General features: G+C 40.4%; 1 protein-coding gene across 1 annotated transcript; it reads right to left on the bottom strand.

The window, feature by feature from the left end:
- Positions 1-106: 106 nt before the first annotated feature.
- On the bottom strand, positions 107-27,803 carry LOC145442686 (dynein regulatory complex subunit 4-like). Its single transcript, XM_080320670.1, has 12 exons — positions 27,649-27,803; positions 25,842-25,949; positions 24,693-24,776; positions 23,945-24,058; positions 22,651-22,857; positions 21,089-21,143; positions 20,820-21,025; positions 18,133-18,300; positions 16,953-17,039; positions 13,609-13,818; positions 1,206-1,271; positions 107-408 (listed from the first exon to the last, which is right to left on the bottom strand). The coding sequence occupies exons 1-12, from the start codon at positions 27,649-27,651 to the stop codon at positions 259-261; spliced, it is 1,458 nt and encodes a 485-aa protein (XP_080176796.1). The 5' UTR covers positions 27,652-27,803; the 3' UTR covers positions 107-258.
- Between the last annotated feature and the right edge of the window lie 170 nt (positions 27,804-27,973).

Raw genomic sequence — 27,973 nt, 5'->3', positions numbered from 1 at the left:
TAACAAAATGTAGCAGTCCTTCCTCACTGACTATCTCTGTAAACGACTTGTAGCAAAGAGGCCCGGATTTAAATAGCTCTTCAACTCGCGCGTAAATTGTCACACACCGGGTCAAATATTTTATTCAGTTCCGATGAGTTTCGGTTCGCGAAACCCGCTATCGTATTAAAAATAACTGTTTCTCATAAAAAATTCATCACATATTCTCACAGAACTATACATAGATATGAATCGTGTAAAAGCACAACGGGAATTCGTCTACGTGGGGGCGGCCACCAGACCCGCGGGCCCTTTCCCTAATTCCTGTCCGCCGATGGAGCTCTCCAGCGGTTTGAAGCCGAGTTCTTCAGTGGGAACGCCGAAAGAGATGAGCTTGGACTCGTACGTTCGCAGAAGGTCGTTGTGCGCCTGTTTTGAACAACGAAATATATGTTTAATTGCACAAGGTATCTTTCAGTAAAGTGTAGCAGGCGTAGCTTCGATAGCGGTTCTATAAAAGGTATTTAACAAGAGGTTTCCTTTCTTTGTATCACATCAAGTTAAAGCGGTGCTTGGTTTTACTCGACTTGGAATCGAATGAGGCGGATACTGGATTTGGCCAAGCCTTAATTGAGACCCGTCCTTACTTGATCGCAGACAATAAGTGCCAATGACTCCTAAAACAGCGTGGTCTTATCAGACTACGGTGCGCTACCGCATTTGTCCGAATGTAACCTGCTTCAAACGGTCCGTGACAGGTCGTTTATTTACTACTATTTACGTTCAAAATACTGCAATATACCGGTACAAGGCTGGTAGGAATTGAAACGACTTAGATCCAATCATATATTGGCCTTCTATACAGGTGGTAATAAAGGATAGCGATAAACATCGCCATCGGCATCAATCGCATGAATAAGAGTAGCCGTGCGAGTGTGCGTGGACTATAATATTAAAACTCGTTCAGACTTGGATATGAACACACTAGTAATCTTTACACTACGGACGCCAGTATAGATGTTAGCATTTTACGATTCAACAACAGTCCCATAGTACCCAATAAAACTTACATATTTGACGGACCGTTGATAAATAAATGAATTTCGTTGGTGACGTATTTGTTGATTTTTGTTTCAAACACGCTCAGTGAATCGCGAAAACAACATTAGATATCGTTAGAAACTCGATAACATACAAAAACACGAAAGGTAGACGAAATAAGGTACCTTGCAAACTCGAGCCAATTCGTATTGTAAATCTTTGATGGCGCTGTTCTTCGAATCTAGTACATCCTGAAAAATAATGACAAAACATATTACATCACCAGATGGTATTAGAACGTATATCTAAATGTTATAGAGATTTTCTAAACATACTTCTATAGTTATATACTTATATATATAGAAAGTAACACGTGGGCATATGAAACAATCGATTTTATTTTCCTATCCTCTTGATTGGCGATGGAAGTGCCAAATATCTTCGTCAGAGACAGGCAATTTTGTATAAAACACGCATTTGAAAGTTGAATAGTAGATTTTCACAACAATGTCAATATCATATCATTTATATGCCTTGCATGAGTTCTGTCACAATTTGGTTACTTACACATATACACTGTCTGACTGTCACATTTTATAGTGTCTGTGACAGTTTGAAAAAGCATCATAAAAGTAGCACACAATACAACAACATTGACAGCAGACTTTTCCATAGTATACAAAACTCGAATCGACAAAAAGTTCTACAAACTCACGGCATTACAGGTTGAACGTGGACAACATGTTTTCCATTCACACCATCCGATGTATATTTTTATCACTGCCGACCATTGGGTTTGCAAATGGTGTGTCACGGGTGTGGTGTGAAGTTAACAGTAGCGAAGAATAGGGAAACTCCGAAATTCGAACACAACATGTCAATATATAATGTGCTTTCACGTTAGATTTAGACATAATACTATTGGATTGCTGAAGGAAAATCGTGCGAAACGCGATACAAATTTTTCAGAATATTCAAGCAACTTTGTACATAATATCCGTATGCTACTAAGTTAGTATATTTTGGCGATTCGAGTGTTTTATCCCGCTTGTACTTGGCTCAAATGTACCAGACTAAGCTAAATTATAACCCCAATTCGCGGCCCGCACACCATTTACGGCAGTTGGCATTTTTTGCATGTAGCAACATTTATCTCTCCAGGCCGCATCTGGAAAGCTGCGCAGTGCGCACCTATGATATAAATCATGAATTCTCAATCACTCTCACGCACAATTCGAAAGCGCACCTAATCCTACGCAAGCCAAGCAAAACCTTTTGCTACTTTCGACATGGGAGTCGACTATGTGTGGCAGCAGCTGCCAGCGAATGCTGTGTAGTGTAATTGAAGTTAGCGAACATATGCGCACTACTGCACCATGCACAAGTATACTTGAATCACGTTAGTGAAATCTTTACAATTGTGGTTGCTAGGCCGTAGGTATCTAGAAGTGAGATCGTTTTCGAAACGGAATAAGTGAAATGGAAAGGGTGCGTACTGCGTAGGGCATAAAGTTGTGTAAGATAGTCCGATAGCCCATATACGCAATCACAATCCCGAACCGAAACCAAATACTATATCAACGGCGATCTGAGGATGAAAAGGCTGGTATGCTGGGAGTAACGCTACGCTGAATATGTAAACATACCAATTGACAAAATAACTGAATGAGATCACTACTATTATCGTTGAATTTGTACTACGATCAACAAACTCCGTGTATGTCATGGTTGGTCGAGCCTCCATCGGAGTTTGATTTGATCTTAAGCGACGACATTGCACCCAAACGAGATTTTCAAATCATATTACGAGACTTCGTCATATGCCATAATTTTGAAACTGCGGTAAGCATCGGTATCGACAAACCAATTACTACTGTAGCCATCGTACTTTAAACTGCGCGGCGTAAGCATGCTTATCAAATTGTAAATTATATAACTGTAACCGCAATTTACATCTATATTAGATTCGATTCAATTATATATTCCACATGTCATACCCAACTGATCGCATATATTTTGAAAAAATGATATGACTATATGGAAATGTTTTACCTATCATTAAATTTTCAATTCAAAATATATCACGCTCCGCCGGAATTATGAGAAATAGTTCAAGGCGTGAAACCATCCTCTTAAAAACAGTGAAAACGAAACAAATGTAAGTTTCAGTTTCTTAAACTCCGCATTAATTCAAATAACTATCCGATTACTAAGACTCTATAATGATAATGTCCAGTCAGTCGAAAAGATGGACAACATGATTGATGCAATTCTCTCTGCACACGTGTGGCTTATTTCAGCACATTTCAGGAAAGTTGGCCAAGCTATCCGTGCTGAAATAGTTGTAACTGCATCACATGAAAACGCCAGTCTCAAATCAGCTATCACGCTCGGTGAAAGGCTCACCCGTGACTCGTCCCCCGAAGCTTGATTCAGAACAGAGAAAGGCCATAAATTTTGTCATAGGCATACATTCGTCGGGAGAGGCCTTTCATTTGGGTGCCTTGGAGTGGACTTTGATCAAAATACGCCAACAAAACATTGCGCTTAAGCGCTCTCTCCGTCCCGATTATACGAAATTTCACGCCGCTGACGTCATATTTGTGATACAGTTGTTGAGATACGGGGAAGATAGCGTAGTGGTAACGATAAGCGCCTGTCGCCCCGGGTTCGATTCCGCGGCGGAGGTTATTCTGGTCACCTCTTCCCCCGCGTCACTGTTCGTAAGGCGACCAAAGCCCAGAAAAAGTCTCGATGACAGAAAACTTACAAGAAATGGAAAGAGCAACAAAGAGCCGCGAAATAGACACAAACTTCGACGAAAGAACTGCGACATCGGGCACTAGGCCGAGGTGGATGCCGGTTTAAGAGCCGCAACTGCAACCGCAACTGGCCGTTCGGCATCCTCCTATCTGCATTGTACATTGTGTGTGTCTTGTTCAGAAAAAATATAATCTTACGAAAGTGTTCCTTCCAATTCTCTACTAGTTGCTGACGAATGTCAGCTGAAAATATTCGGGTTCATTTCAATATGAATAATGAATATACTATTGAATTGTATAGCATTTTGATAGGCGGCGTCATATCACCAAAGAGCTGATGCGTCCGTTCTTACTTTATTCAATGAAATAGCGTTGATATGTAATGTGACGTGACTGGACGTAGGTACAAAACGTAGACAATCAATTTGATATAGCAATACAATCACTGTTTCGCAGTAATGATGATGATGATGACATTACGTTCCAAATTCAAAATTGCACGTAGCATGGGTTGAGTGGATGTTAGTTGAAACGATAATTTTTGTCGTCACCCCATTACTCCGTATAATCAACCATTTTGCGAGAACCGCTTGAGACATCATTGCTAGTTGCATAGCGCGAATGCCAGGAAATACAGCGATATCAAATCGAGAGCCTATCATAAAATCATAAGCGCGCTAAGAACATTCACTCCGTTGAGTAGGCCTGCTTGCTATTTCGCGCCCGCATCAATACCGGCTGTCAGCATTTAGGGTTGCCGCCGGCCACTTCACAGCGTGATATATGTTAATAGATTGGCTAGCCATTAATATCGTAATCTTTCTGCATTATTGAGAGTGGCGTCAACATACGTTTCGTATATTTAATTTCATTCCATTATTCCAATGTCGTTATGCAGAACACGTAAAACCCCAGCGTCATTGGCAAATTCGAGAAGCCATCTTGCACAGATGGCTTTGTTGATATGATTGACTGTAGACGATTCGGAAATCCGAAAACAGCTGTTTGAAATATCACAACGCAGAGCATTTTCGGAGCTCAAACGTATAGCTACAATAGATTTTCCCTTTCTTAACGCTCCAATTAATTGCGGACATGACCTTGGGTCCGAAACTACAATTTCAACAGAATCGACTCTTGGAGGTTCAGAGCTGTCATAGATTGAAGTTCTGTACTTCCAAAAGCATATTATTGAATTGTACAGCACTTTATTATTTGATATTTTTTAATATTCGATCAGTGACACCAAAGTCGGGTAGTTATTGAGAGGGACTACACAAAATTCAAGACGATGTGATGCCGCGAACCGATTGTGACGTCACATCGAAGATGTCGATTTCTTCACAATACTAAATTTGACAATGCGCTAGTTGTCTTTTAGTCCATACAACCGTTCACGTAGGCACTCAGAACGACACAGAAACATAAAAATCGCACAACCTACAGATTAATCATGGCTTTTTCTTATCATTGCAGGCCGAAGTAAAAATTGTGTGACGACGATGTTCCTAAGTTAATGGTATAAAGACCCCGCCGATACAAAGATATAGCCGACGGTATAATTCTGTACTTAAAAAGCCGCTTTTAATGACACCGTTTCGTAACGCTCTCTTAAAATAGTCCGCGATACAACATCCTCTCAGCGCAAAGAGGTATTCGATAATGAGAGCGAGTTCACTGGCGGTTAACGGACGAAAGTAACCTCGAGCTCACTGCCAGTCAGTAACCGGTCGAAGGTCCAAAGTCTCCCATGTGCTCTACTGTGAATTGTGAAACGCCATGCGTCAGAGGTTTGCGGAGTGAAAAGCTGGCAATCACTTCCGAAACGACGTGTCAAACAGAAACAATGTCCCCAGAGTGGATTGCTGCTATGGCGTGGATAAGTTACATCCCCACGCAGCGTTTTTATGAGAGTATTTAGAGATTGCGCATACAGCACACACGCGTCCTCGTCAAATTACAAGAAAATGCATCGTTATATCCAGTACGGCGGATCACGACTCTGGATTAGTATTTCACCAGCAATCCGACAGTACTCGACAGACTTGTATAAACCACCGACCTAGTTCTTTGGTACTCAACTAACTACTCTTTAGTAGTTCTAGTGATCGTTGAGCATTAAAAAAAACCTCTGAATTTGGAAAAATTTTAACTAAAAAATCAACATCTTCGCGCAAACCTGCTCAAGGGCCTATATTGGAAACTGATTACTAAAATAGACCCGTAACTTCGCAAGCCCATGTTAACAGAGACAGCTTTGTGACCAGAAAAGCTTTGTCACGCATTGGGCCATAGGTTGAAAATTTTTGATGTATGGAAAGGTGGGTGTTCGATTGAAAGACAACCCGAAATCGTTTGGACTCCTCTCATCTTTTCAATTTATCGCAATCTTGTGGTGTTTCGAAACGATGAAATTATGTGAACTGAAATCAACCGCGCTGGGGAATTGTTTGACGCTACGCCATCTGGCAACCCTGCATGTTTTTAGAAACTATCTGAGCGATAACGCCTTGTGGTCGTCGAGACCTCGCGGCGTTAGCGGCGATAAATAAAACAACCCCGAAGCTGCTGTACGGGCGTTGCGAAATGCGGTTAACGTTTAACCCGGGATGACACCGCCAATGGAGTAATTCGCAGCGCTATCGCGTATTTAACTCGGATCGCTGTGGATGGCTGCTATTGTAAATGAGATAACCCACGGATTATTTTCATATCGCATTGCGTAGATAACATGGTTAGAGTTATATCATTCGGCAACACAACGGCGCCCAACTATAGCGGGGTGAGATGCACTAATCTGACACCTCGAAGTGAGCTATTTCGCTCTCTCTCTCCCGTGTTGAAATGTCCGCACTGCGCGATGCTCGTAAACTTCATCGGTTGCGCTACCGGGGCCTACGATACTTATCGTGGGCCCCGGCGCTACCCTTTTCCGTTATGAAGATTTGGGAAATTAAATAACAGTCGCGGGACGGGGGACACCGCTGATCGCGAATCGACATAACTGCTCGGAAATTACGCCACTGTATATATTTTAACCAACGAGCTAACGCTAGTCAATTTTACTAATGAGACTGAGTCGAAAAGCTCCAACAGGAATAAATTGGGATGCATGAACATATTTCTTGTTGCGATAACGGCGTTTCATAGCACAATAAACCTAATATTTTAACCACTGGGTAGTTTCGAATAAATTGTCGGCTGGGAGTATACAGACGGAATACAAGCTTCGAAAAGGTTAATTGTTCTTGGCAACATGACTACGGGAAAAGAATTGGAATGTGTCATCATCCCTAGATAACATTATCGCTCTGGCAATAACGAATAATCGCTTCCGTCATTAGTATGGGTGTCTTTTTATCTTTTCTTCAAGGACACCCCAGGTAACGACTTCAATTGTGTCCATTCTCATAAATAGAAACTACATCACGCCCCTTTCACAAAGCGCGGGACTGAGACACAGCAGCAAAAGACTTATTCTCCATCATAGTGTGATAGTGAATGTATTGCAGATTGTACAATACATGTACCATGAAACCGGCGCGGTTGAAAGGGTCGCAAATCGGCAAATATAGCAAGACATGTCGCGCAAAGGAAGTGAACTTGTCGAATGCTACGCAGTTAACAATATACTGGTTGTTGTTTCATAGTGTTTGGACTGCATTGGTCAATGGTCATTTTACATCAGGACGATATTGTATATCGTGATTTCTGATATGTCCACTTTCTAGGCTTTTTGTAAGCCACTGCTTATGCGGATCAGATGGCGGGAAGACCATAGATAAACCTCGCTTCCTGGTATAGAACACCAAATATGCGCATACGATACGCACTTCCCCACACGGCCATATAGCCTACTCCTAATTAACAGCGGTTGCCAGATATTAAAGTCCAGGCTGATATTTTGCCATGTTAATAGCGCGGCGCAAATGGACGGAAAGATAACAAATACTCAACGTCATCATGACAATTACAGAAACGATAGCGTACTTCACAATTGGTATCCGATTTACATAACTTTACACTCGAGACTTGAAACCAACATAATATGCTGCAAGCCAAGCGATCGATACGTCAATTCAAGATTTTGAGCGTGTCCGTGTCCGTGTCCATGTCCACGTCCACTGCCTCTTGCCGACATAGATACATCAACGTGTTTGAAATCAAACACTAGTTTAGAAAATAGGTTTAAGATGCAATTCCAGCATCCCAGCGTCTGTAAACGTGACATCAGAAGGCCTCGATCTGCAGAGCGCGGTAGTGGGTGAATTGAAGTTCAAGTATTAACGCGTTGATACATCTGCGAATTCATTGTCAACCGTCTCCTAGGATATGTATAAACGCTATTCCAGAATAACAATAAGATGAGCTGCTAGATAGAAATGACTACGCTGGACGTCATATGTTCACTAAAAATCTGTTTCTCAATTTTTATGGCGCATATGATGCGATCACACCAAAGGTGTCGTCGGAAGCGTTGCGCGTTATTATTACATTCGCCACCACCTACCTTCGTGGAAATGGATTTCAGACACCAGTTCATATCAAATAGACGGCGCGTATTTTACAGATACGACCGCGTATTTCAAGAAATTTAGCCGCAAAAATCGCTTTGAGATAATAAAAGCATTCCCAATTTCGACATAAATAGTAGGCTATGATGTTATTTTCAAGAATGGTCATTTTGTTGCTGGTAATCATTAGCCTACAGCTTATATTTTCAAAGGACAGATGACGGTTGCACGATAATAACTTAAATTTCAACTGGGGCTCCGCGAAGATAAAAAGGTTGAGAACCACTGTGCTAGTTAGTACCTAATTCGATTAAGAATGTAGTTGAAAATTGAAATTAATAGTGATTGACATTCTTTTCATCGTGATCATGTAAAAGGTACACGTACGAACTCCTCAAGTCCGTATTATTGTTATGACGTCATGTATGACGATTGTATGTTTGCTTTGGTTCGTCTACGCAAACTATTGCAACCAGCGCCTGCGCGCGATGTCACGTGACGCCAAACGAAAGGTGTACTGTACGAAGTTGAAACGAGGCGGTATAAAGTCCGCCAGAAGCGGCGTACTTTGCGATGTCGCAAGCATCTTTTACAATGTAACGCCCTCGTAATGCAAGAAATAATTTATCGTCGGTAGCACAGTTTCGTCTGTATCCACACAATCAAAGGGCGATCGCAAAAACGCACGGCGTAGCAACAGCTCATCGAAACCATTGCATTGGAATGAGCTTTGCCTTTTGCGCAACGGCCGTGATTCGGACATTGTGACTTCATTACGAAGAGATTATTTTCCCCACAGTGGTTCTTAACATTCACGATAATCTGTACCGTCGGCGAACTTCAAATTTTCGCTCAATCACTAAAATAAAAATCTACGTCATTCGACTTTTCATACATTAATATAGAATACTAGTGAAGAAAATGAACTGTGCATGAACAGCAGTGTCAAAAGAACAAAACCATTATTACACGATTTTCACACACACAAAAAAGTTTATATATAATTATTATTTACTGCATATCAGTACGCCTTTTGCTCTATGATCCGGGTGTGCGTCTTGAACTCCAGCGAACCTAGGAGATTCGTTTTAACCGCGGTCAAGAACCGATGCAATAGCAAAATCCAAATTTTGCCGACATGCTTGCGAAAGTCGATCCTCTGTCGCTAGAAGGAACGCCACTACTCTTGCAATATTTCACCATGTTCTGTGTCATTTGTTTCGAGCTTCGGGTTTCAATATATTAAGTATTTACGCAATGAATATACTATTAATATGTATATTAAAGTTCTGTACCCAAAAAGTCTCATTAAAATCAAATTAAATTTCTGTACTTCTGAAAGTGCATTCACCGTTTCACTGACGTTCGCTACCGATGAAAGGCGGTCGAAAAGCTTTTAGCGAATGAAGTAACATTATGAACATATTGTTTCGTGTAAATTACAGTATCGCGCAATCGCCAATATTCACACAAAATCGCAAATTTTAACACATTGTGGAGCGGGAAAATTTCGGCGGCAAGTTGAATTCGAAATAACGGTTAGTGATCTCATAAACAGAAAATCCCTGTTTGTTCATCTTGAGGTCTGACAATCGCTGTCACCTGACAATGCACAAACAGACCCGGAGTTACCCCCGATGCCAAATTAGTTTCGCCAAACACCGCAATATACTTCCGCCGGCATTTCGACCGCGACAAATATGGCCCGCAGCAAAACAATGCAAACACCCGTCTATAAATTGCGACGAGCGGCGACTTCGTACGGCGGCTGGCCGGCGGAGTAGGCTATTTATCGAAGTCGTCATAGATTAACAAACGCGGCAGCAATAAATGCCCGTTATTAAATATTACCGTAAACTCGCTTGAAATTACGAGAACAACCGGTAATTTACGACGGCCGTCAACGCCAAATGGAATATGATTAGTCGAAAGCGAATCGATCATTTTTCGTAACGCTACTTATCTGTCCGTTTTTTTTGACGCAAAATAACTTTGAAAGTCCGAACATAGGAATTAAACAACATAGGCCCGTACACGTCCTCTATACCTGACATATCTGGTACGCGAGTTAATCATGCACTCTTAGCGAAACAGAACCTAACTCAGAATTATCTCGCGGTTATAAATCCTACGTCAAATACAAGTATCATTTGTATTAGAATGTTCACTTTCATTTATACCGCTGTGCAAGTCTGAGGTATGTTCTGGTTTCATATATCATGAGTGTCTATTCACACCGGTATATCACGGGTGGCACACGGGTGTCAATACACACTCTTTTCACTAAAAGCGTACGTCCTTATAACTATAGAGATAGCGTAGTGGTATAATCCATAGCTGCAACCCCAATGAGTTGCGGGTTCGAGTCAAACCGAGGTCGACTCCAGAAGGAGGTCTATCTAGACTTCTCCTCGCCATATCATCCGCTTAAGCAGCGTGGGCAGCGCTACAAGTCGGCGGAATCAAAATGAAGAAAATTGGCCAGGTGTAAATGACCGTAGTAGTCGACAAACACCATGAATACCTCAAACAAACAAACTACTTCACGAACTTTGGTTTTTGTGATGTATTAAGTAGTTCTTGGAGAACCTTTATGTACTGGTAGTTCAATTATACGTACATTAGCGGAAATGACACATATCTGTGATGTGAAGTCCCGTGAAATAGGTTTGGTCGAAAGAATAGCAGACTAGCTTCAATGTGGCGTGTGATCGGGATGTTTTCTTTGTGGTTGCTGCTACCTTGCTAGGTACCTACTTGAAATTTCCAAGTCATCCGTACTATTATGATATCATAATGTACTCGAATATTCGACTCAATTCGAAGCTTAAAATTCGATTTAGCATCGAATCACTCAGTATTCGATTTTGCCCAGCCCTGATCACAAGTGTACATAAGCTAATGGAACAGTCGTTAATAATTGATCGCCGAACAATAATTGACGAAGTCAATAGCGTCACATACAAACAGTTATAAATCGCGTCAATTAGACAACACAATGAATGTTATTACTAACCAGACAAATCGAATACACGACAGGACGACAGTGTAACAACAACGGCCATACGGCGAGGTCGAGCAGAACATATGAACTTCCGCTGCGATTTCACCAAATGGCACTCGACTACGGAGTTATAAATCAGACTTCTTTGCTCTAGTACCCTTGCGCGTTAATGGTGCAACACAGCAGCAGAAGCGGTGCTGCTCTGCGACATGACCTTACTCTCAACAAACACATGCAAACGTGTTTAGATAACAGGCGATAAGACTATTGTCGAAACACGTCAGCGATTTTCAAACTTCCCCTTTCATCGCATAGTCGAGAGAACGCTAGGAATTCGCCTAATCAAAAAGTTTTCCGTCGCAATACGAAAAATTAATAAGAAACGAACCCTCGCAAAGCACCGCATCAAACAATACATTGCTATTGCTGAATATATTCGCTCTACGCTTTTCGAGAATAAATTCTTTCTACAACTGAATACTATATTCATATTGACAGAAACCCGAACATCCTACTCGCCATATCATCCATGTAAGCGGTGTCTTATAAAAAGCCTAGAAGTGGGTCGTGCTACAAGTCGACAGCTGCGGAATAAGAATGAAGAAAATTGGCTTGGTCTAAATAACCATAGTAGCCGACAAACACCAAGAATACATCAAACAAACAAACCCGAAGATTTTCGGCTGACACTCGCCAGGGGTAATCGTCAGCAACTAGGATTTGTTTCCATGCGAATATATTATTCAATTGTATATTGAAGCTCTGTACCTATCCGAGTCTCTTCAAAATTATTTCTATACTTTGAATTTTGTTGATTGCATTTACACACGCTAACTCGTGATAGATTCAGTTGAAAAGTTTAGAGTGAATAAATGTGGCAGTATCAATATATTGTTTACTGTGGTACATACGTTCTGTACCCTAAACTATAATAATATATTGAAATAAGTTATATTAAATTGAAAGCTCGGTTCGTTCAGGGTAGACTTGACAGATGTGATGGTAAGCTTACATGCAAATTCCATAACGGAAACATCGCAAATTGACGTACGTGAACGGGGTAGCCTTCCCGCGACACAAGATAAGTTCGGAGTTGAAAAAATTCGAACCAGTAACATAGCGATTGTCTAGCACAGAAAGCGGCTCGACTTGCATTTAGTGGGTTTTGAGAAATAGTCATTTGTTTACGTCGTACACCGAAACGCAGTGAAGCGTGGGTACTGGGTAGTTACAATTGAAAATGTCCGATATTGCACAAAATTCCGAGACTGTATCCACAAGATCAAAAAGTGGGTAACCTAGAATTAACTTTTACAGCCACAGGATATATCAGTACTACTGCAAATGTTACTAGAAAATGATAAGTATATATTAAGTAAATAGCGTCACAACGTAGAATTTGACAAGCTTAGCAATTGAGATGGTTACATATGAGAATGCAAGCGGTGTCCTACACAAAAATACTAATAATAATAACACTACAAATAGATGCATTTAAAAAAATATATGTTCAGTTGTCGTGATAGATTGGCAATGTCACCGTTCGTCATGGCGATTTCACTCGTGAATGTGATGAAAACCTATCCCAAAATCACTTTCTAATTACAAGCTACAAAAGGTAAAAGATATTTAGTGCCAATTGGCTAATATATTCATATTGAAATCCGAATGTTTTCGGTTTACAATCGTCAAGCGTAATCGTCAGCAACCAGTAGAGATTTGAAAAGAGCAATGTACACCATATATCAAATAATATACCATCACTGGCATGAAAATTCGAGTAATGACGTCATACTTTGTGATACGAGTGTTGATATACAATAGCCTTTGCAATTCTCTACTACAGTGTTCCCACCGTGGGCGATATCGCCCTCTAATGGGCGATTTCATTAAACAAGCGGGCGATTGGGGGCGAAAATGTTACAGGGTAATTGGACGCTCTCGTATTCGAAATTCCATGCTAGTGACGTCATAGTTTCTGATACGATTGTTGATGTACGATGTTCTTTTCCATTCTCTACTAGTTGCTGGCGATTACCCCTGACGAGTGTCAACCGAAAATATTCGGGATCATTTCAATTATATCAATACATTGTATGCGGAAGTTCTGAACCACCAAGGCTCTCTTTAAGCAGTTTTGCTTGAAAACTGTTAAGTTGCAGTGAAAGTATTCCAAAAACATGACCACATAGTATAAGCAGGCCAGAGTACTCCGAAAAAAATAAAAGTACTCCGTTGCTGTTCCCCTCTGCTGAATAGACACGTATGGCGGACCACTGCTATCAATCGGGATAGAATTCCCACATACCTCTAGTTTCCTGGTGACAACGGTCAGTGCGGTCGGGTCCAGGTTGGATGCGGACAGCACTTCGTTGAGTTGAGCCTCCTTCTTCTCCAGAGTGTCGGCCAACGCCGTCAGCTTTTTCTCGAGCAGAAGATTTTTGAATCCGCTCTTCTGCTGGACTTCGTGGATCGCTTTCACGAACTTGCTGTAGAGCTCGTCGCGTTCGGCTTGCGTCTGTACGGACATGTAATCGATTAGAGTGTGCGTTTGTGATCGCCCGTCCGTTTTATGGAGGGCATGCATCCAGACTACTTTTAGTACAGGGGTCACCAAAACGCGGCCCGCGACCTGATTTGGGATTTTGGAAGGATGCTTAGTAAAGCATTTTACATTGCTGATATTGATATCTGTTTAAAAGTATTGTTGCTGTTCAAAATAAGGCATTCTCCTGTTCCCAACATCACTATTCCTCACTAGCTGATACGGCTTTGGCGACGGTATAGCATTCCATGGAGGAAGAATTAGCTGATATGAATGGGCATATTGGACGTGCAATGCCCCAGACACTGCCAAGACCGATACGCTTATAAAACGACCTTGGGATTCCCTACATGTTCAAGCTTTACGAGAAGATTGTTTTCCAGCAAGTGCCGTGTCTACATAATTCCAATATATATTCTTTAGTCACTGAAAAATGTTGTCAGGTATCGTGCGAAACTCATTCTTCCAATTAGAATGAATATTATGATCGTGTAGTGGCGTTGTTCTGGCGTAAAGTACTAAAAACTTGGTGTAGGTAAACTGTGCCCATTTTGTCTCGATATTGAATTCATGCGGCCCGCTACCTCTACGAGCTCACACCACGGGACGTCGGGAATCAGACTAGCTGGTTCACCCTTTTTAAAGCCGTGGCACACGTTCCGTTTTAAACTATTCCGTCGCCAACCTTTTCGAAGTTATTATACTCGAAACATAGAGAGAATTATGAAGACTTAACCGTAGCAAGCGAACATACATTAGATCTGTACCCCACATAAATGGGAATGTGGGAAAAACTTGAAGAGTTTTTATTCACCACGAATACTGAAATAACAGCACCAACAAAAACCGTACAAAGCAAACAGCGGTAATTCCGTGATGACGTAACTCCAAATGTCACAATATTCAGGTCCAGCGGCCGAAATAACGACATCACGTATGGTCCACGTGACGTCCACAGCCTACAGCGTGATTGAACTGGGTTTCGACGCTGTCTTATGGAGTATCGGATGACAAAAGACGCCATAAAGGCTATTGTCAGTCCATTGCGCAAAGAAAACATCAACAATAGACTATCGCGTTATGTTTCACCGTCGAGCTACCAATCACCGCTAATATCGAGTTTCCACATTGTGATGTAACAAAACTGGACGACTGCGTTTACAATACGGTCTTCGGTGGTTGCGTATAAGGTCGCCGACTTGATAAACATGGCCGCTACCACACCAGGCCCATCCTTTCTAAGACTGGGTAAGTGGTCATGGCAGTGTTTTTCAAACTTTTTCAGTATGTGGCACACGTAAGATGCTCTCTAAAAACTTATTTCCACGTGACAATGCGAGGGATGCGCTTGTTTCTACCAAGACGTACGACTGAAACAGTTCGCACTGTTGACAAAAATACCCGCATTCCGTCGGCAATCAGAAGCAGTCACTCTCGTTCAAGACTCTTAATTTCAGAATTTCGGAATCAGGGGGCATTAATCAAGTTTTTGGCTTATTTGTCCAAGTCCATCACGGGTTATTCTGCATAAGGTTCCAAGATTCAAAAGTAACAGCAACAAATACACCACTACGTCATGAACCAGGACATTGAACATTAGGACACACAAATTACGACATTCAAACTTCAGATATCTACGGAGGTATTGCCAGAATGCCTAACCGGTGACAGCGCTCAATCTGATTGGTCAACTCAACAGTCATTCAAATGTAAGAATCCGTTCAAATACAGTCAAGGATATCTAGGTGTGCAATGTCTCGAAAAAGCGATTTTAGTTTTAAAAGGGCGAACAACGCATCAAGTCGCCAATAGCGCAATATTACCTAAATTCTGAATAGACGGTAAAGAAACTGAGTTAAAAAACAACAATATGACTCTGGGATTCGAAATGAATTACCGAAAATTAGCAATGATACGCGTCAGATACGTAATGAGCATGTAAAAGCAGTCACAAGTTATATGTGAAATCGCGCATATCAACATAGACAATTAAACAAAACATCTTAGTTATCAGAAGATAGGTTTCGAAGACTCACGAAAGCGAAAAGACATCACACAAATCTTCAATTACTTGGCGACTTCGAACACTCGGGAAAATATGAATCGTTATCGCCAACTAGCGGTAGCCTACGAAGCTAGAGTCTACAGACTGAGCATCAGACCGGTTCGGGTTATGCAGAGGTGCTCAACTGCTCAAAGTCTTCCGAAAGAATGGTAGAAGTGCGAAGTGACACCGTACATATATACTTAATTACGAGTACAAGTATAAATTGCAAGGACATGTCGAAACTACTTCAAGTAGTAGAAAATGAAAATCTGAATAGTCCTCAAGTCAGCAGTTTCAAAAAGGTAGATTCGGTCGATGGGCGGCATACTTTTAGCAGTTAATCCGAGAGGGCTTCTCGCGAAATTGCAGGGTACGCCCGAGTCAAGGACACCACTGATAGGTGCAACCTTCGAGATGTATTCATTTACCGTGATACAGGGGTTCATTCCCCCACTTGTCATGAAAATTCAACTCATAAAAATGATGCAAGCATTCGATTGGGGTTCGATCCCCGGCCGGGTCAGACCAAAGACCTGTTTAGTAACACGGGTATCCATGGCTTCCCTGCTTGGCGCTCATGCATTAATGGGATAGCATGGAGGGGTGGCGCATGACTTAGAAAGCCGTAAAAGGCTATATCTGCACCTTCCTTGTCCAGCGGCATATGCACATCATGCACTCTATGGTATGCTGTAGCATATGCGCAGAGTGTGTGTATGTGTATCATGAGTCGGTGTATATGCCGCAAAAACATCAAGGACAAAAATAAACTACGTCCTTTCCTTTCCCGAAACTATTTCCCAGTTGACAAAGTGCAAAAAGTTTGCCCAGTAGAAGTGGGAGTAGTCGAACAACATAGCCATTTGAGTAAGTAGTACAATTATGCTAAAGCTACTTTAGTCATGGGAAAAACTAGATGTACTTGACTTCCTACTGACCACGTCTTGGTATACATTGCGTTGCTACCTTATGGATCGGAATGCTTAGGGTTGTGTTTGATGCTGAGGCTTCCGAACTACATTACACTGCAAATAGTAAGGAACTAAGGATATCGACTGACTTTCTCAAATCTCTGCTCCAGAACTTCATGTTCCCACTGCAATGCTTTCGCTTCCTTCTCCTTGATGCGCAATCTTGCTTTTGCGCTCTGCAAGAGAAGCATTCTGTATTATACTCTTGAATAATACATTCGTATTATATTTCAATGCCGTGTATAATATGACTTTCGAATCTAAGGATCAAGGATCGATTTAAATCGAAGTGGCTTAGAACGTCGAAGTAGCCATTCGAGTATAGTCAATTAGGACACATCTTGTAGAATTCCGATCTTAAGAAGCACATTTTATGGCAGCCCAAAAGTAATCAATTGAATTATTCTCTGGTAGAACAGCTGCGACCCAAAGAGAAAAATTGTCTGTCCCGTGAAGAAGTGCCAAGTTTGAATGCTGTGCGGCCCGCGACATTAATTTTTGACTCAGCTTGTGGTCAGGTACGTTCGAAACCAGCCCAAGTCAGGAAATAGAAGGGATTAGACAACAAAATCACTTAAATATGTGTATGTTGTGTGCTACCATTACCGGTGGGTTTTTCCAAAAAAATTTGCTTTACCTTTCAAAATTGTAAAACATGACCTCAATCGTTCGATTCAGAATTTCATCGCCTCACCAGCTACGCCACGAAGCTAGGCGGTAGCAGGGCAACCAGGCGTGACTATAATCAAGAAAACAAGATAACCTTGATATAAAAATGGACAAGTTTTGGTAACTTATAGAGTCCACAACGTGCAGCTATTAGCCAGTGCCAACAAGTAGGTGCTATTAACTGCGACAGATATGTCTTCTTTCAAACAAGCTATGAGTGACCGCTTTGGCTCAACTAATTTGATCGATACCATCAAAACATGGTAGAGCGCACCTTAAACACGCAATCCGACCCTCTCAAAGATTATTCCAAGCAGATACTGAAAATTTGACTCGAATAAAAGCATGAGTTTAGAGCGGGACATTAGGCTAATGTAATAAAATTCAAAGCATTGTCAATCTCCAATATATCTTGGCTCATTTGCAGTTCAGTAATTCGTATTAGCCGTTATTAGTTAGTTGTGTTTTAAAGGTTGTTGGTTCTAGCTCTAGTTGCGCATTTTGAAAATCCACTACTTTGTACAAGCCTGGTTGCAGAGTGAGAAAGTTAGATGGGTATCGCCTGTATAATGATCCGGAAAAGGTTTGAAAGTCACTCACGGCCAGAGATGCTTTGTCCTTGTTGTAGTTTGCAAGCTGCTTCCGCAGATCTTCGACTTCCTCCTTGGCTTTCTGCAAGGGTTCGGTCAGTTTCTTGTTGAGCGATTGCGTTTCCGCCATTTCCTTCTCCAGTCTCTCTTCCTTTTTCTTCATCTCTTCGATTTGCTCCTGTCACACAAAAGTATGTGAAGCCAGAAACAAGCTGGGATTTGACATTTCTAAATTCTTGAGGATATATTAATAACTAGAGCCAGAACGTTTATCTGCAATGACTGTAAAGCTGTTCAAATAAATGCTATGACGTTGTGAAAATACGCCTTAAGATAGACGCTATATCTTTTGAATATTGGGTGAATATATTGGTATTGTCAGGCAAGGTGATAGCGATTGGTTTTATCCGATATCGGTTGGGATCTATTAATAACACGTAACACTAGACATAGTATGTTGGCATCATATCCCTGTGACCAAATCCCACAGGAGAATTCGTTCCACAGAGATTAGGTTGATCACCCTATGAGGGCCGGGACCACCATCTACGAGTGGGGGGTGTGGGGGTTGAATGTGAATTTGAACCGGTTGAATGAGAGTCACGATATTACAGTGGTGTTCTTAAGAACGCAACCAAAAAAATTGGCTAGACCTGTCGTTCAAAGAATTGCCAAGGGCCCGTTTCGCGAATTTTCATGAAATTTGAAACGGTTGAATGGGATTCACGTTATTAGGGTGATGTTTTTAAAAAAGCAACCAAGCATAGACGACCAGGTCACAAAAAATCGGCTACACCTGTCACATTGACACCATAAAATCGAACATGTTTTTCGTGCTGATTTTGTAAAGGACCGTGAGTTATTTGAAGAATTGCCACAGGACCGTTCAATGATTTATTTTTAAATTTCCATAACCACTGCTCTATATGCCTGAGTTTACACAGCAATAGCATCCAGACACGCTAGATATTGCAAATTTGTAAAGTTTATGGAATGAAAATTCAGTTAGAGGCACCAAGTCGAAGATACGAAGAGGTGTACTTTTTAAAGGGGCGGGGGGGGGGGATTTTTTTGGGGAAATTTTGTGACAATCATGATACGACTCGAAACGAATTTGATTTGAAACTAGATATGGAATTCACAGCTCAAGAATGAGAAATTAGGACATGTCGGCCGGAAAAAAAACATCCAAATTCATCAATGAAATCAGAAATGATATCAGTACGGTACTTCCGAAAATATCACAAGGAAATAGTTTATGAACTAAGCGTATCATTGCGTTAGTTACACATGAGGTCTTGAACTTGGTTAATTTCAGCTTAATAATCTGTCAAATTTCCGCTTTACTTTTAAATTTGGTCAAGCCAATTTCCAGATTGAATGCTTTTGGGAAGTGAAGTGATGTCATATTTGGTGAGGCGATTGTTGATACACAATGTTCTTTCCAATTCACTGCTAGTTGCTGACGATTACCCCTGACGAGTGTCAGCCGAAAATATTCAGGTTAATTTCAACACGAATGTACGTAACAGATTTTCAAAATACAATTGAATAGCATATTTTCATTGAAATGAACCCGAATATTTTAAGCTACCACTCGTCAGAGGTAATCGTCAGCAACCGGTAGAGAAAGAGAGAGTCTTTATTTTCATCCAACCAAAATACATAACACACGACAGTGGTGGTGGTGGTACAGAAAATATGTATGCACAGTATTCGGTATTAGATAGGAATGATCGAGAAGACCGTGAAGGTCATCTAGTCTGATCACACCAGCATCAAACAGGTACATATGACTCTATACAGTTTGGCTGTAAAAAATGTTGCGGTAGTTTAAGAAAAAATAGAAAAAAAATTAAACAATGGTAGCAAATGATCAATGAGGCAATTTCTGGGCGAGGTAGGGCGACAGTGTTGGTGTAACGACAAGAGGTGATCAAGTAGGTCTTTTTTGAATCTATTATAAGGCGATTCACGGATATGTGGTGATAATGCATTCCAGATGATAGGTCCCGAGTAGTCGATAGATCTCTTAGTTAGGTTGCTATTGGGTGGGGGTAAGTAGATATTTCCTTGAGACGAGGATCTCGTGTAGTGGGAGTGGACATTTTTAGCCGGCATGAAAAAGTCATCAAACACATGAGACAAACTATTGGAAAAATATTTGTGAATGACTTTTGATACTTCGAAGGGATATAGTTTGTCAACTTGCGAAATTCGGTGCTTACGGTAGTAAGGCGATAGTTTGGTACGTTAAGGCAGATGAGATCAGCTGTATCGCATGGTTTTACAGGGTTCGAATTCTGCACAAAAATGTTGTGCATGCACTTCCCCATACTACAAGAATTGGAAAGAACATTGTATATCAACAATCCTATCACAAAATAAGACGTCACCGGCATGAAATCAATGTAGGCCTACTATTTCTAGATGGTACAAAAACTCCTTCTGTGGGCACAGACTTGAATGGGGTATTTTGATAAAAGTCGAATCCAAGGTACCGTGACCAAATGAAAGCGTGAACGGCATTTCCCGACAGCACGAAATCTATCGTCTGGATACTTTTCTGCGCCAACAGGACTATCCAACAAATGTTTGCTCTAGTTGAGGTAACTTAATTAGACCTGATTAAAAAATCGTGTGTCCGTTTGGAACAAAGCGGTATTTTACGATGATACATTTAATCAAGCACATTACCTTCAACGAATTGATGAGAGCCAGATTATTTAGCGTGATGTCATTATAATAGTTCTTGATGTCGGAGAAGGCCTTCTCGTGATTTCGCATGAGAGCGTTGATCTGTCCGTTCTTTCGCTCTTCGATTTCGTGAATCTCCGTTTTTCTTCTCAGCTCCAACTCGTCTCTCAACACTCGCATTTTACGTTCGTACTTTAATTCGATCTCTGAAATTAACCGTAACAATACGGGTATAAAGAGATTTCGAATTGTAACAAATGCAAACGTACCTCGAGATTGGCGCTGGAAGTCTTCGCGAAGCTCTGTGATATGTTCATCTTGTTTCTATAGGAGTAAAAGAAGTGTAACTGTCTTTAGATGAGAGGTTCTTTAACTGGGGTTCTCGGGTTAGCTTTAGGGTGTACAGCAATGTTGATTTACATCAGGGGTGGGAAAACTACGGACCGCATAGCCCGTGACATTTCGTGTGGCCCGCGAAGGCACTGAGAAACGTGATAAAAACATTGTTAAAAAACATTTCGTTGTTGGCGCAAAAGCCCTTCCTCAAGGCCAACGTATTTTGAAACGTTTCGGTTGCTAAACATACAAGTTAATCCAAACGGAAATGACTTAGATCAGATCACAAATATGATTTTCGATTAGAACTCTAACTTTTAGTGGTGTATTTGGAAAAACGGTTCATGGGTGTGTTGTAGATTCGTAATGTATGCGCAGTAGGGCGGTTCAAAAAAAACTTTTTCTTCAGATTTCACTGGCTACTTGATTATATTGTTAGGTTGGTGAAAACAATGCTGCATATCAACTTTGGCTCAAATCCAACAATAGGTGCAAATCATTCATAACTTTGGTCTCAATTCATTCATAATGAGATGTCCAAATTAATACAAAAAGCAAAAAGTTTTGTTTCTGCGATTTGAGACACAATTTGACCTACTCCCAAAAGCCTGCCCGAACATGCGCATCGCAGATTTCACGTCATTTATGCCGTTATTTAGTCGTGCATGTCCATTGTCCGTTAACCTGGCTGTCAAAGTGGTAAAGGAGGACGAATTCCCAAAACAGGAGGACGAATTCCCGAAAAAGGAGGACGAATTCACAAAACAGGAGGACGAATTCCCAAAACAGGAGGACGAATACTCAAAAAAAGGAGGACGAATTCCCAAAAAAAAGAGGGCGATTTCCCAAAAAATGAGGACGAATTCCCAAAAAAGGAGGATGAATTCTCAAAAAATGAGGACGAATTCCCAAAAAAGGAGGACAAATTCCCAAAAAACAAGGACGAATTCCCAAAAAATGAGGACGAATTCCCAAAAAAGGAGGACGAATTCTCAAAAAAGGAGGACGGATTCCCAAAAAAGGAGAACAAATTCCCAAAAAACAAGGACGAATTCCAAAAAAAGAGGACGAATTCCCAAAAAAGGAGGACGAATTCCCAAAAAGGAGGACATTTAGGCACCCTCAGAGGACATTTTCGATTTCCTGAAAAAGGAGGACAAATTCGCCTGTAGGACATATGGTAACCCAACGTTAGTGAAAACGACATTCCTGTGAGGTGGTTATCAACACACAGTATTGTCGCAAGCTCAATGAAATAGCCTATGTATGGCTGAAAAAGTACAAAATTAACTTTAATGTGACAGAGAACTGGGATTATAGTCTTTGCAGTCGCATATTTGAACTTTTCACATCATCCATACTCTTGAGTCGGGGCGATGAGTGAGACTGGAATATTGGACTTGAAACCTAATAAGCTTACTCGATTTACTCAGGTACCGGTGTACAGGATTTAGTACTACATCCCATTTAAGCATTGTGATAAAATGATTCTCGCCTTTATTAAATTCTTGATGGACTCCTCGTGGGACAATTCCTGTTCCTTGATGTTCTCTTTCAAAGATCGTTTGTCTTTCCGAAGCTCGGACTCTTGCCCTCGGTGATCCTCTTGCGAGAGTTTCAACGCTACCGAGCTTTCCGCTTTCAGCTCGGATATGTTGTTTTGATGCTCGTACAGGAGATGCTTGACTTTTTGCTTGTAAACCTGGATGAATATGGCCGATCAAATATCAGGACCGGCAAATGAAAGACAGGCCAAGAAATTGCTAAAAATGAGTATATTATAATTGTGAGGCCTTCGATATCACCCAAGAGTTTCACAGAATTGAGCTTAACCTGACGTGATCCCGATAATGAACAGTAAACACTATGACTTGGACTCGAGCTCGAGTCTTAACACTAAGACTCGGACTCGACTTGTTGCTCCTTAACTTGGACTTGACTCGGTCGTGAATTAAAATAGACTCAACTTGACTTGAATCAAAACTAAAAACGTCGATTGACTTGTGACTCGGAACCTTGCTTACAACCCTGGGTCCGCATACTTTTAATTATTAATCAGAAATAAGAAACGGGTGCCATTTTTGAAAATAATTATTGTGGCACGGCGGGCTATTTCGCCAGTTGTTATGACACTCACTCATAAATGTGACGCAAACAGATGATAAAACTACTCACTACTTAACTAAATCCAATATATTAAAAGTAGGCTGATGTACTTTTGGCTAAAAAAACTGCAAAGTTCAAGTGCGAGCAGTCCAAAAACTGAGAAACTTGAGGCTCGAGTATAGGCCTACATAACCTATTATAATTTTTGGCATATCAAAGACTTCCGCTAAGATAAGCTTTTTTTGATATTCGGTTTCTCCAAACACCCAAAATGTGGTAACACCCAAAATGTGGTTCGGGAATCATCGCCTGTTCAAATTAAACGGCCACTGACAGTAATGTTATACAGGGAGGTCGTGGTAGAGTAAGTTGCCAAAGTGATAAAGGGGAGATGCTTATTAGTTACCACCATTCCAACAAATCAATCTCAAAAAGAACATTTCATTAGGAAAATTCCGAAATTAGTATGTAATCTTATATCTTACATTGTATTTGAAGCAATAATATGGGCGTAGTCTAATTCCAAAATAAAGTGTGCAGGTAGTGCAAATAAAGAATCCTCATATCAAAGTAATTAAAAAGGTAGAAGTAACATTACTGACCAACTGCAATGAGACATATTACTTCTACTGACCGACGACCTACTTCTGACATAGCTAGCATTTAAATGATTTTATCCAAACCTTTATTTCGATTTGATGCCTTTCTTCGGAATCTTCCATTTCGCGATCTTTATTCCTCAGTTCGGCTTTTTTCTCTTCCAGCTGCCGTTTTGTGATTTCCCAGAATGTGTTCACCTGGCAGAAAGCAGAGCATGGAAGTCAAATTAATAATAGTCTTTGTCTTGCAGAAGAATTTAAACCATTGTTTCATAATCTCTTGAAATGATTGGTTCTGATTGAAATGGATTACTTCGTAGGTTCTCAATCTTTTCAGCTTGCGGACCAGGGAACTTTCACAGCTCAAAATCAACCCAGAATGTAATTATGAGAAAGAACGCAGCTTGGAACTTAACGTCAATGAGAAATGAGCTGAGTCTTTTCAATACCGGTATTACATACGTTTTGCGTGGCAGTGCAAAGTCATGTTAAAACCATGTAGCCTACCAATTCGACGTTGACTGTTGCGTTTCCCTTGAAATCAATGTGACTTCGCTGTTTACTAGATTCTAATATACTGTCAAATGTCACTAAACTGTAGGCCAGGTTTGTAATGACTCGGCTAACTAATTTTGGTGACTCGACTTTACTTGAGTCATTTTCTCAAACTACGGAAAAGCACTCGACTTGAGTAAATCTTGACAATCAGACTTGTACTCGAGTTATCGCCCATGTTATGTCCGAAAGCATTCTTACAGGAAAAAAGAGGGGAAGATGAGACACTTTTTGTATATTTTGGTTACTTAAAGACATATTAAACACATCCACAAACCTTATCTCGCTCGAGTTGAAAATAATTCCTTTCTTCCCGTTCTCGGTCAAGTTCTTCATGAAGCCTTTCAATATGCGCTTGTAACTGAAACAGTGTAAAAAGAGTTTTATTTAACAGTTCATTTATTGTCATATAAAATATTGCTCAATCTCGCTTAAACTTACTGAATTGCGGAAGCATTGCAATATCACATTATGTATATCACCTATAGCAGGGTGATCAAAGACTGCGAGTAAGATTACCACATTGGAGGATATGGAGAGCGTCATGGCATAGCCTACACACGGAAAAACTCCATTACAGACAGAATTCGTTGTCCTAATCGACATTGTTTTTCTGCGTGCCCTGCGTAGGCTACTTCTAAATGGTCTCAGAGGGGTCTATTTTTTATCTTTAAACCGCATTATCATCTATGGCAGTGCTTCCGAAAATATTTACTGAGCTCATGTACCACGTACCAACATATCGAACATAACAGGGTTTACTGGCTCGAAAGTGCTGAAGACCACTACTTTAGCGTGATCATAAGTTAACAGTAGGTACTGAGTTCAGTTATACACATATGATTTGCCGTGAAATAAAGATTGGTACGCAGATCTGGTATGCGAACTTTTAAAATTGTGACAAGTCTTAATAATAAATAATCTCCGATTCAGCAAATCGAACGAAGCGTAGAAAATGTTTTCCGAAATCCGATACATTTGTTCAAAAAAGTCCTAACAGTTATTATAAAATAAGCCTTGCAAACTTTCGGGAATCTGCCCTTGCCCCGCAGTTGCAAAATGGCACCCTACACGTCTGATTACTTTCAATCATGGGGTGTAATTTATCCGCCATCAATATCACATAGGCTACAGTACTAGATTGTTTGTACCATTAGGTCATTACTATTGAAGACTCCCAGTCACTGAGGACATGAAGCTTGCCTGTGTCTCTTGTACAATCTGCTTGCAGGACCAGCGTTATTTGAATACAAAAGAAAATAGAAATCTTGATCAAAATATTTTTTTTAATTCAATCTCAAGTTTATTCATTAAAATTTCATCACTTCCGGAATTTAGAGGTTGAATGATGGTACTCGAGTACCACTTGGGTTTGGGAACTACTGATCTATGGTTTACAGATAGAATCCAATTCAAATCAACCTACCTCTTCCTTTGACATTTCCTCCGTGGACATTCCATCGATTACGGTGGGGGTTTTGGGCTTGGCAGATTTTTTGCCCTTCTTTTTTCCTTTCTTCCCTTTTTTTGGCGGCTGCAAAATAAATTAAAATGTCATTTGATCTTGTAGTTATGTTCTGCTCGTTGTGCCATGCACCCTACATGACTCCTATGTTTTATAGGTAGAATTAAACTAGCGTAATGTTTCAAAATTGCTATGGTACTATAGGTTACTAAGTTACTATAGTTGAAGCCAGTAGTGTGAAACCTACATAACAACAGGGCTTGATAAAGATAAGATATATAATTATGATTCAAAATAATTAAAGGCTTTCTAGTACTCATAGGGACGAAATGAAGATTAATTTTACCGATATTGTAAACTAGTATTGGATACAGTACGCAGATAACAGCTATGTGGTATATGCTAGGTTACGGTACTTCAATATTAAGGTCCACTGAATGAAAAATACATGATGTAATGGTGTGAATTTTGCTTTGAACCGGAATCATAATCATATGTTTTGGGGTCTGCATTCTGCAAATATGGTAGCCAAATAAACTCATGACATAAACGGGTTATAGGGTCACTCTTATGTCCTACAATACTGAAGTTAGTTGAGCTATATAACACAAACAAATCGCACAATCTTACCTTAAGGTTATAAACTGTTCACACTGCTATATCTATACTCATTTTGTTCTAGTGGTGTAGGCTATGTTGGTCCCCATAAGTTCAGTTCAACCCATTAGAAAGTTGCCACGTCACTGGCATAAAAAAAGTAATTTGAAATCCCATACTGGTATTTACAACATGAAGGAAGTTTACTTGTATGGATGTCAATTGTTGTGCCTGATCCGATGGTAATGGGTCAGAAAAGAATCCTAGCGCACTCAATATGTTATAAATCTGATGGAATAATTTAGTGGAATACAAACACACTAAATTCCATCTGTCTGCACTGGAATTGACTAATATTAAAATCCACCGACCGCGCTTGTGTCTGCAAACGTAATATATACAGTATACCAAACCCGGTAGAGCAGTATTAGCAAAAGCAATAAGGAAAATTTATTTGTTGTACTGTTGGTCATAAAGTTCGTCTTGCTTATAAAGTGGCGAGAGCGAGTCGAAAATAGTGATAAATACTAAGAAAGATAGATCATCATTGGTTAATTAGCAATTTTTATCAGTTGAATACCAGACTGGAAACAGTGGTTGTTTTCGTCAACAAGTTGCGCGTGACAGAAGGATTTCTTTCATAGAATAAATAAGTAATTAAACGGAATGTTGCGCGTGACGTTACCACCAATTCCACTCTGGGTTGAATACAGCACAAAAATGCGATACAATGAAAGATAAGGTCCAGATTCAACATTCAAAACAAAAGGTACGCATTCAAAAAGTGGTCCCCCAATTGAGAAGCTCTGTTTTAAGCACTTGTTACGAACGACATGCACTTACATTCAAAAATTTACCGCAGCATAATTTTAGGCACTGAATTAGTTTCGGGACCAGTTCATTATCTCATGTGATTTCTCTGTCAAAACGTCCCATTTTATGCTCATTTACCTTGATTAATTAAACTGTCGGTATACTGAACGGTACATCTTGGTCTATGGGGCCATCCTATTATTTTTGCCGTTTTACATTGCATCCAATTGACTGCTGCTTTGGTTTCAGCGTTTATGGTGATGACGAAAAAATATTATCTCTCGTACAGTGGCACTCGTATATAGCTGTATGAATTAGTATCAGACAGACAAACATCACAATTTGTTAAGCTACTTACCATGTTGCGAATCCTATGATAAACCTCAAAGATAACTAATGTAATATATCTTCCAATAACCCAGAGATGAACCGAACTTCGCACCGCTGGAATCTGAGTGATGAAGTAAGTTGCTATGACAATTCCGATATGGCTCGTTAGTCATATAAACAACAGATATCACAATCACAATCACAATCATTGGTTTATTAGCAATTTTATCAGTTCAATACACCACAAAAAATGCGATACAATGAATAGACAGGAAGATGTCGAAGCGACTTGGATTTGTCAATGGAATCGGACACCCACCTTGGCCTAGGCGTAGTATATCATGGTTTTAAAA

The sequence above is a fragment of the Botryllus schlosseri genome, chromosome 7, assembly GCF_051294905.1.
Source record: "Botryllus schlosseri isolate E-star chromosome 7, Bs_hap1, whole genome shotgun sequence".
In the NCBI taxonomy this organism is placed as follows: Eukaryota; Metazoa; Chordata; class Ascidiacea; order Stolidobranchia; family Styelidae; genus Botryllus; species Botryllus schlosseri.
The sequence above is the reverse complement of the archived record's forward strand: the minus strand, read 5'-3'. Positions and strand labels throughout refer to the sequence as shown.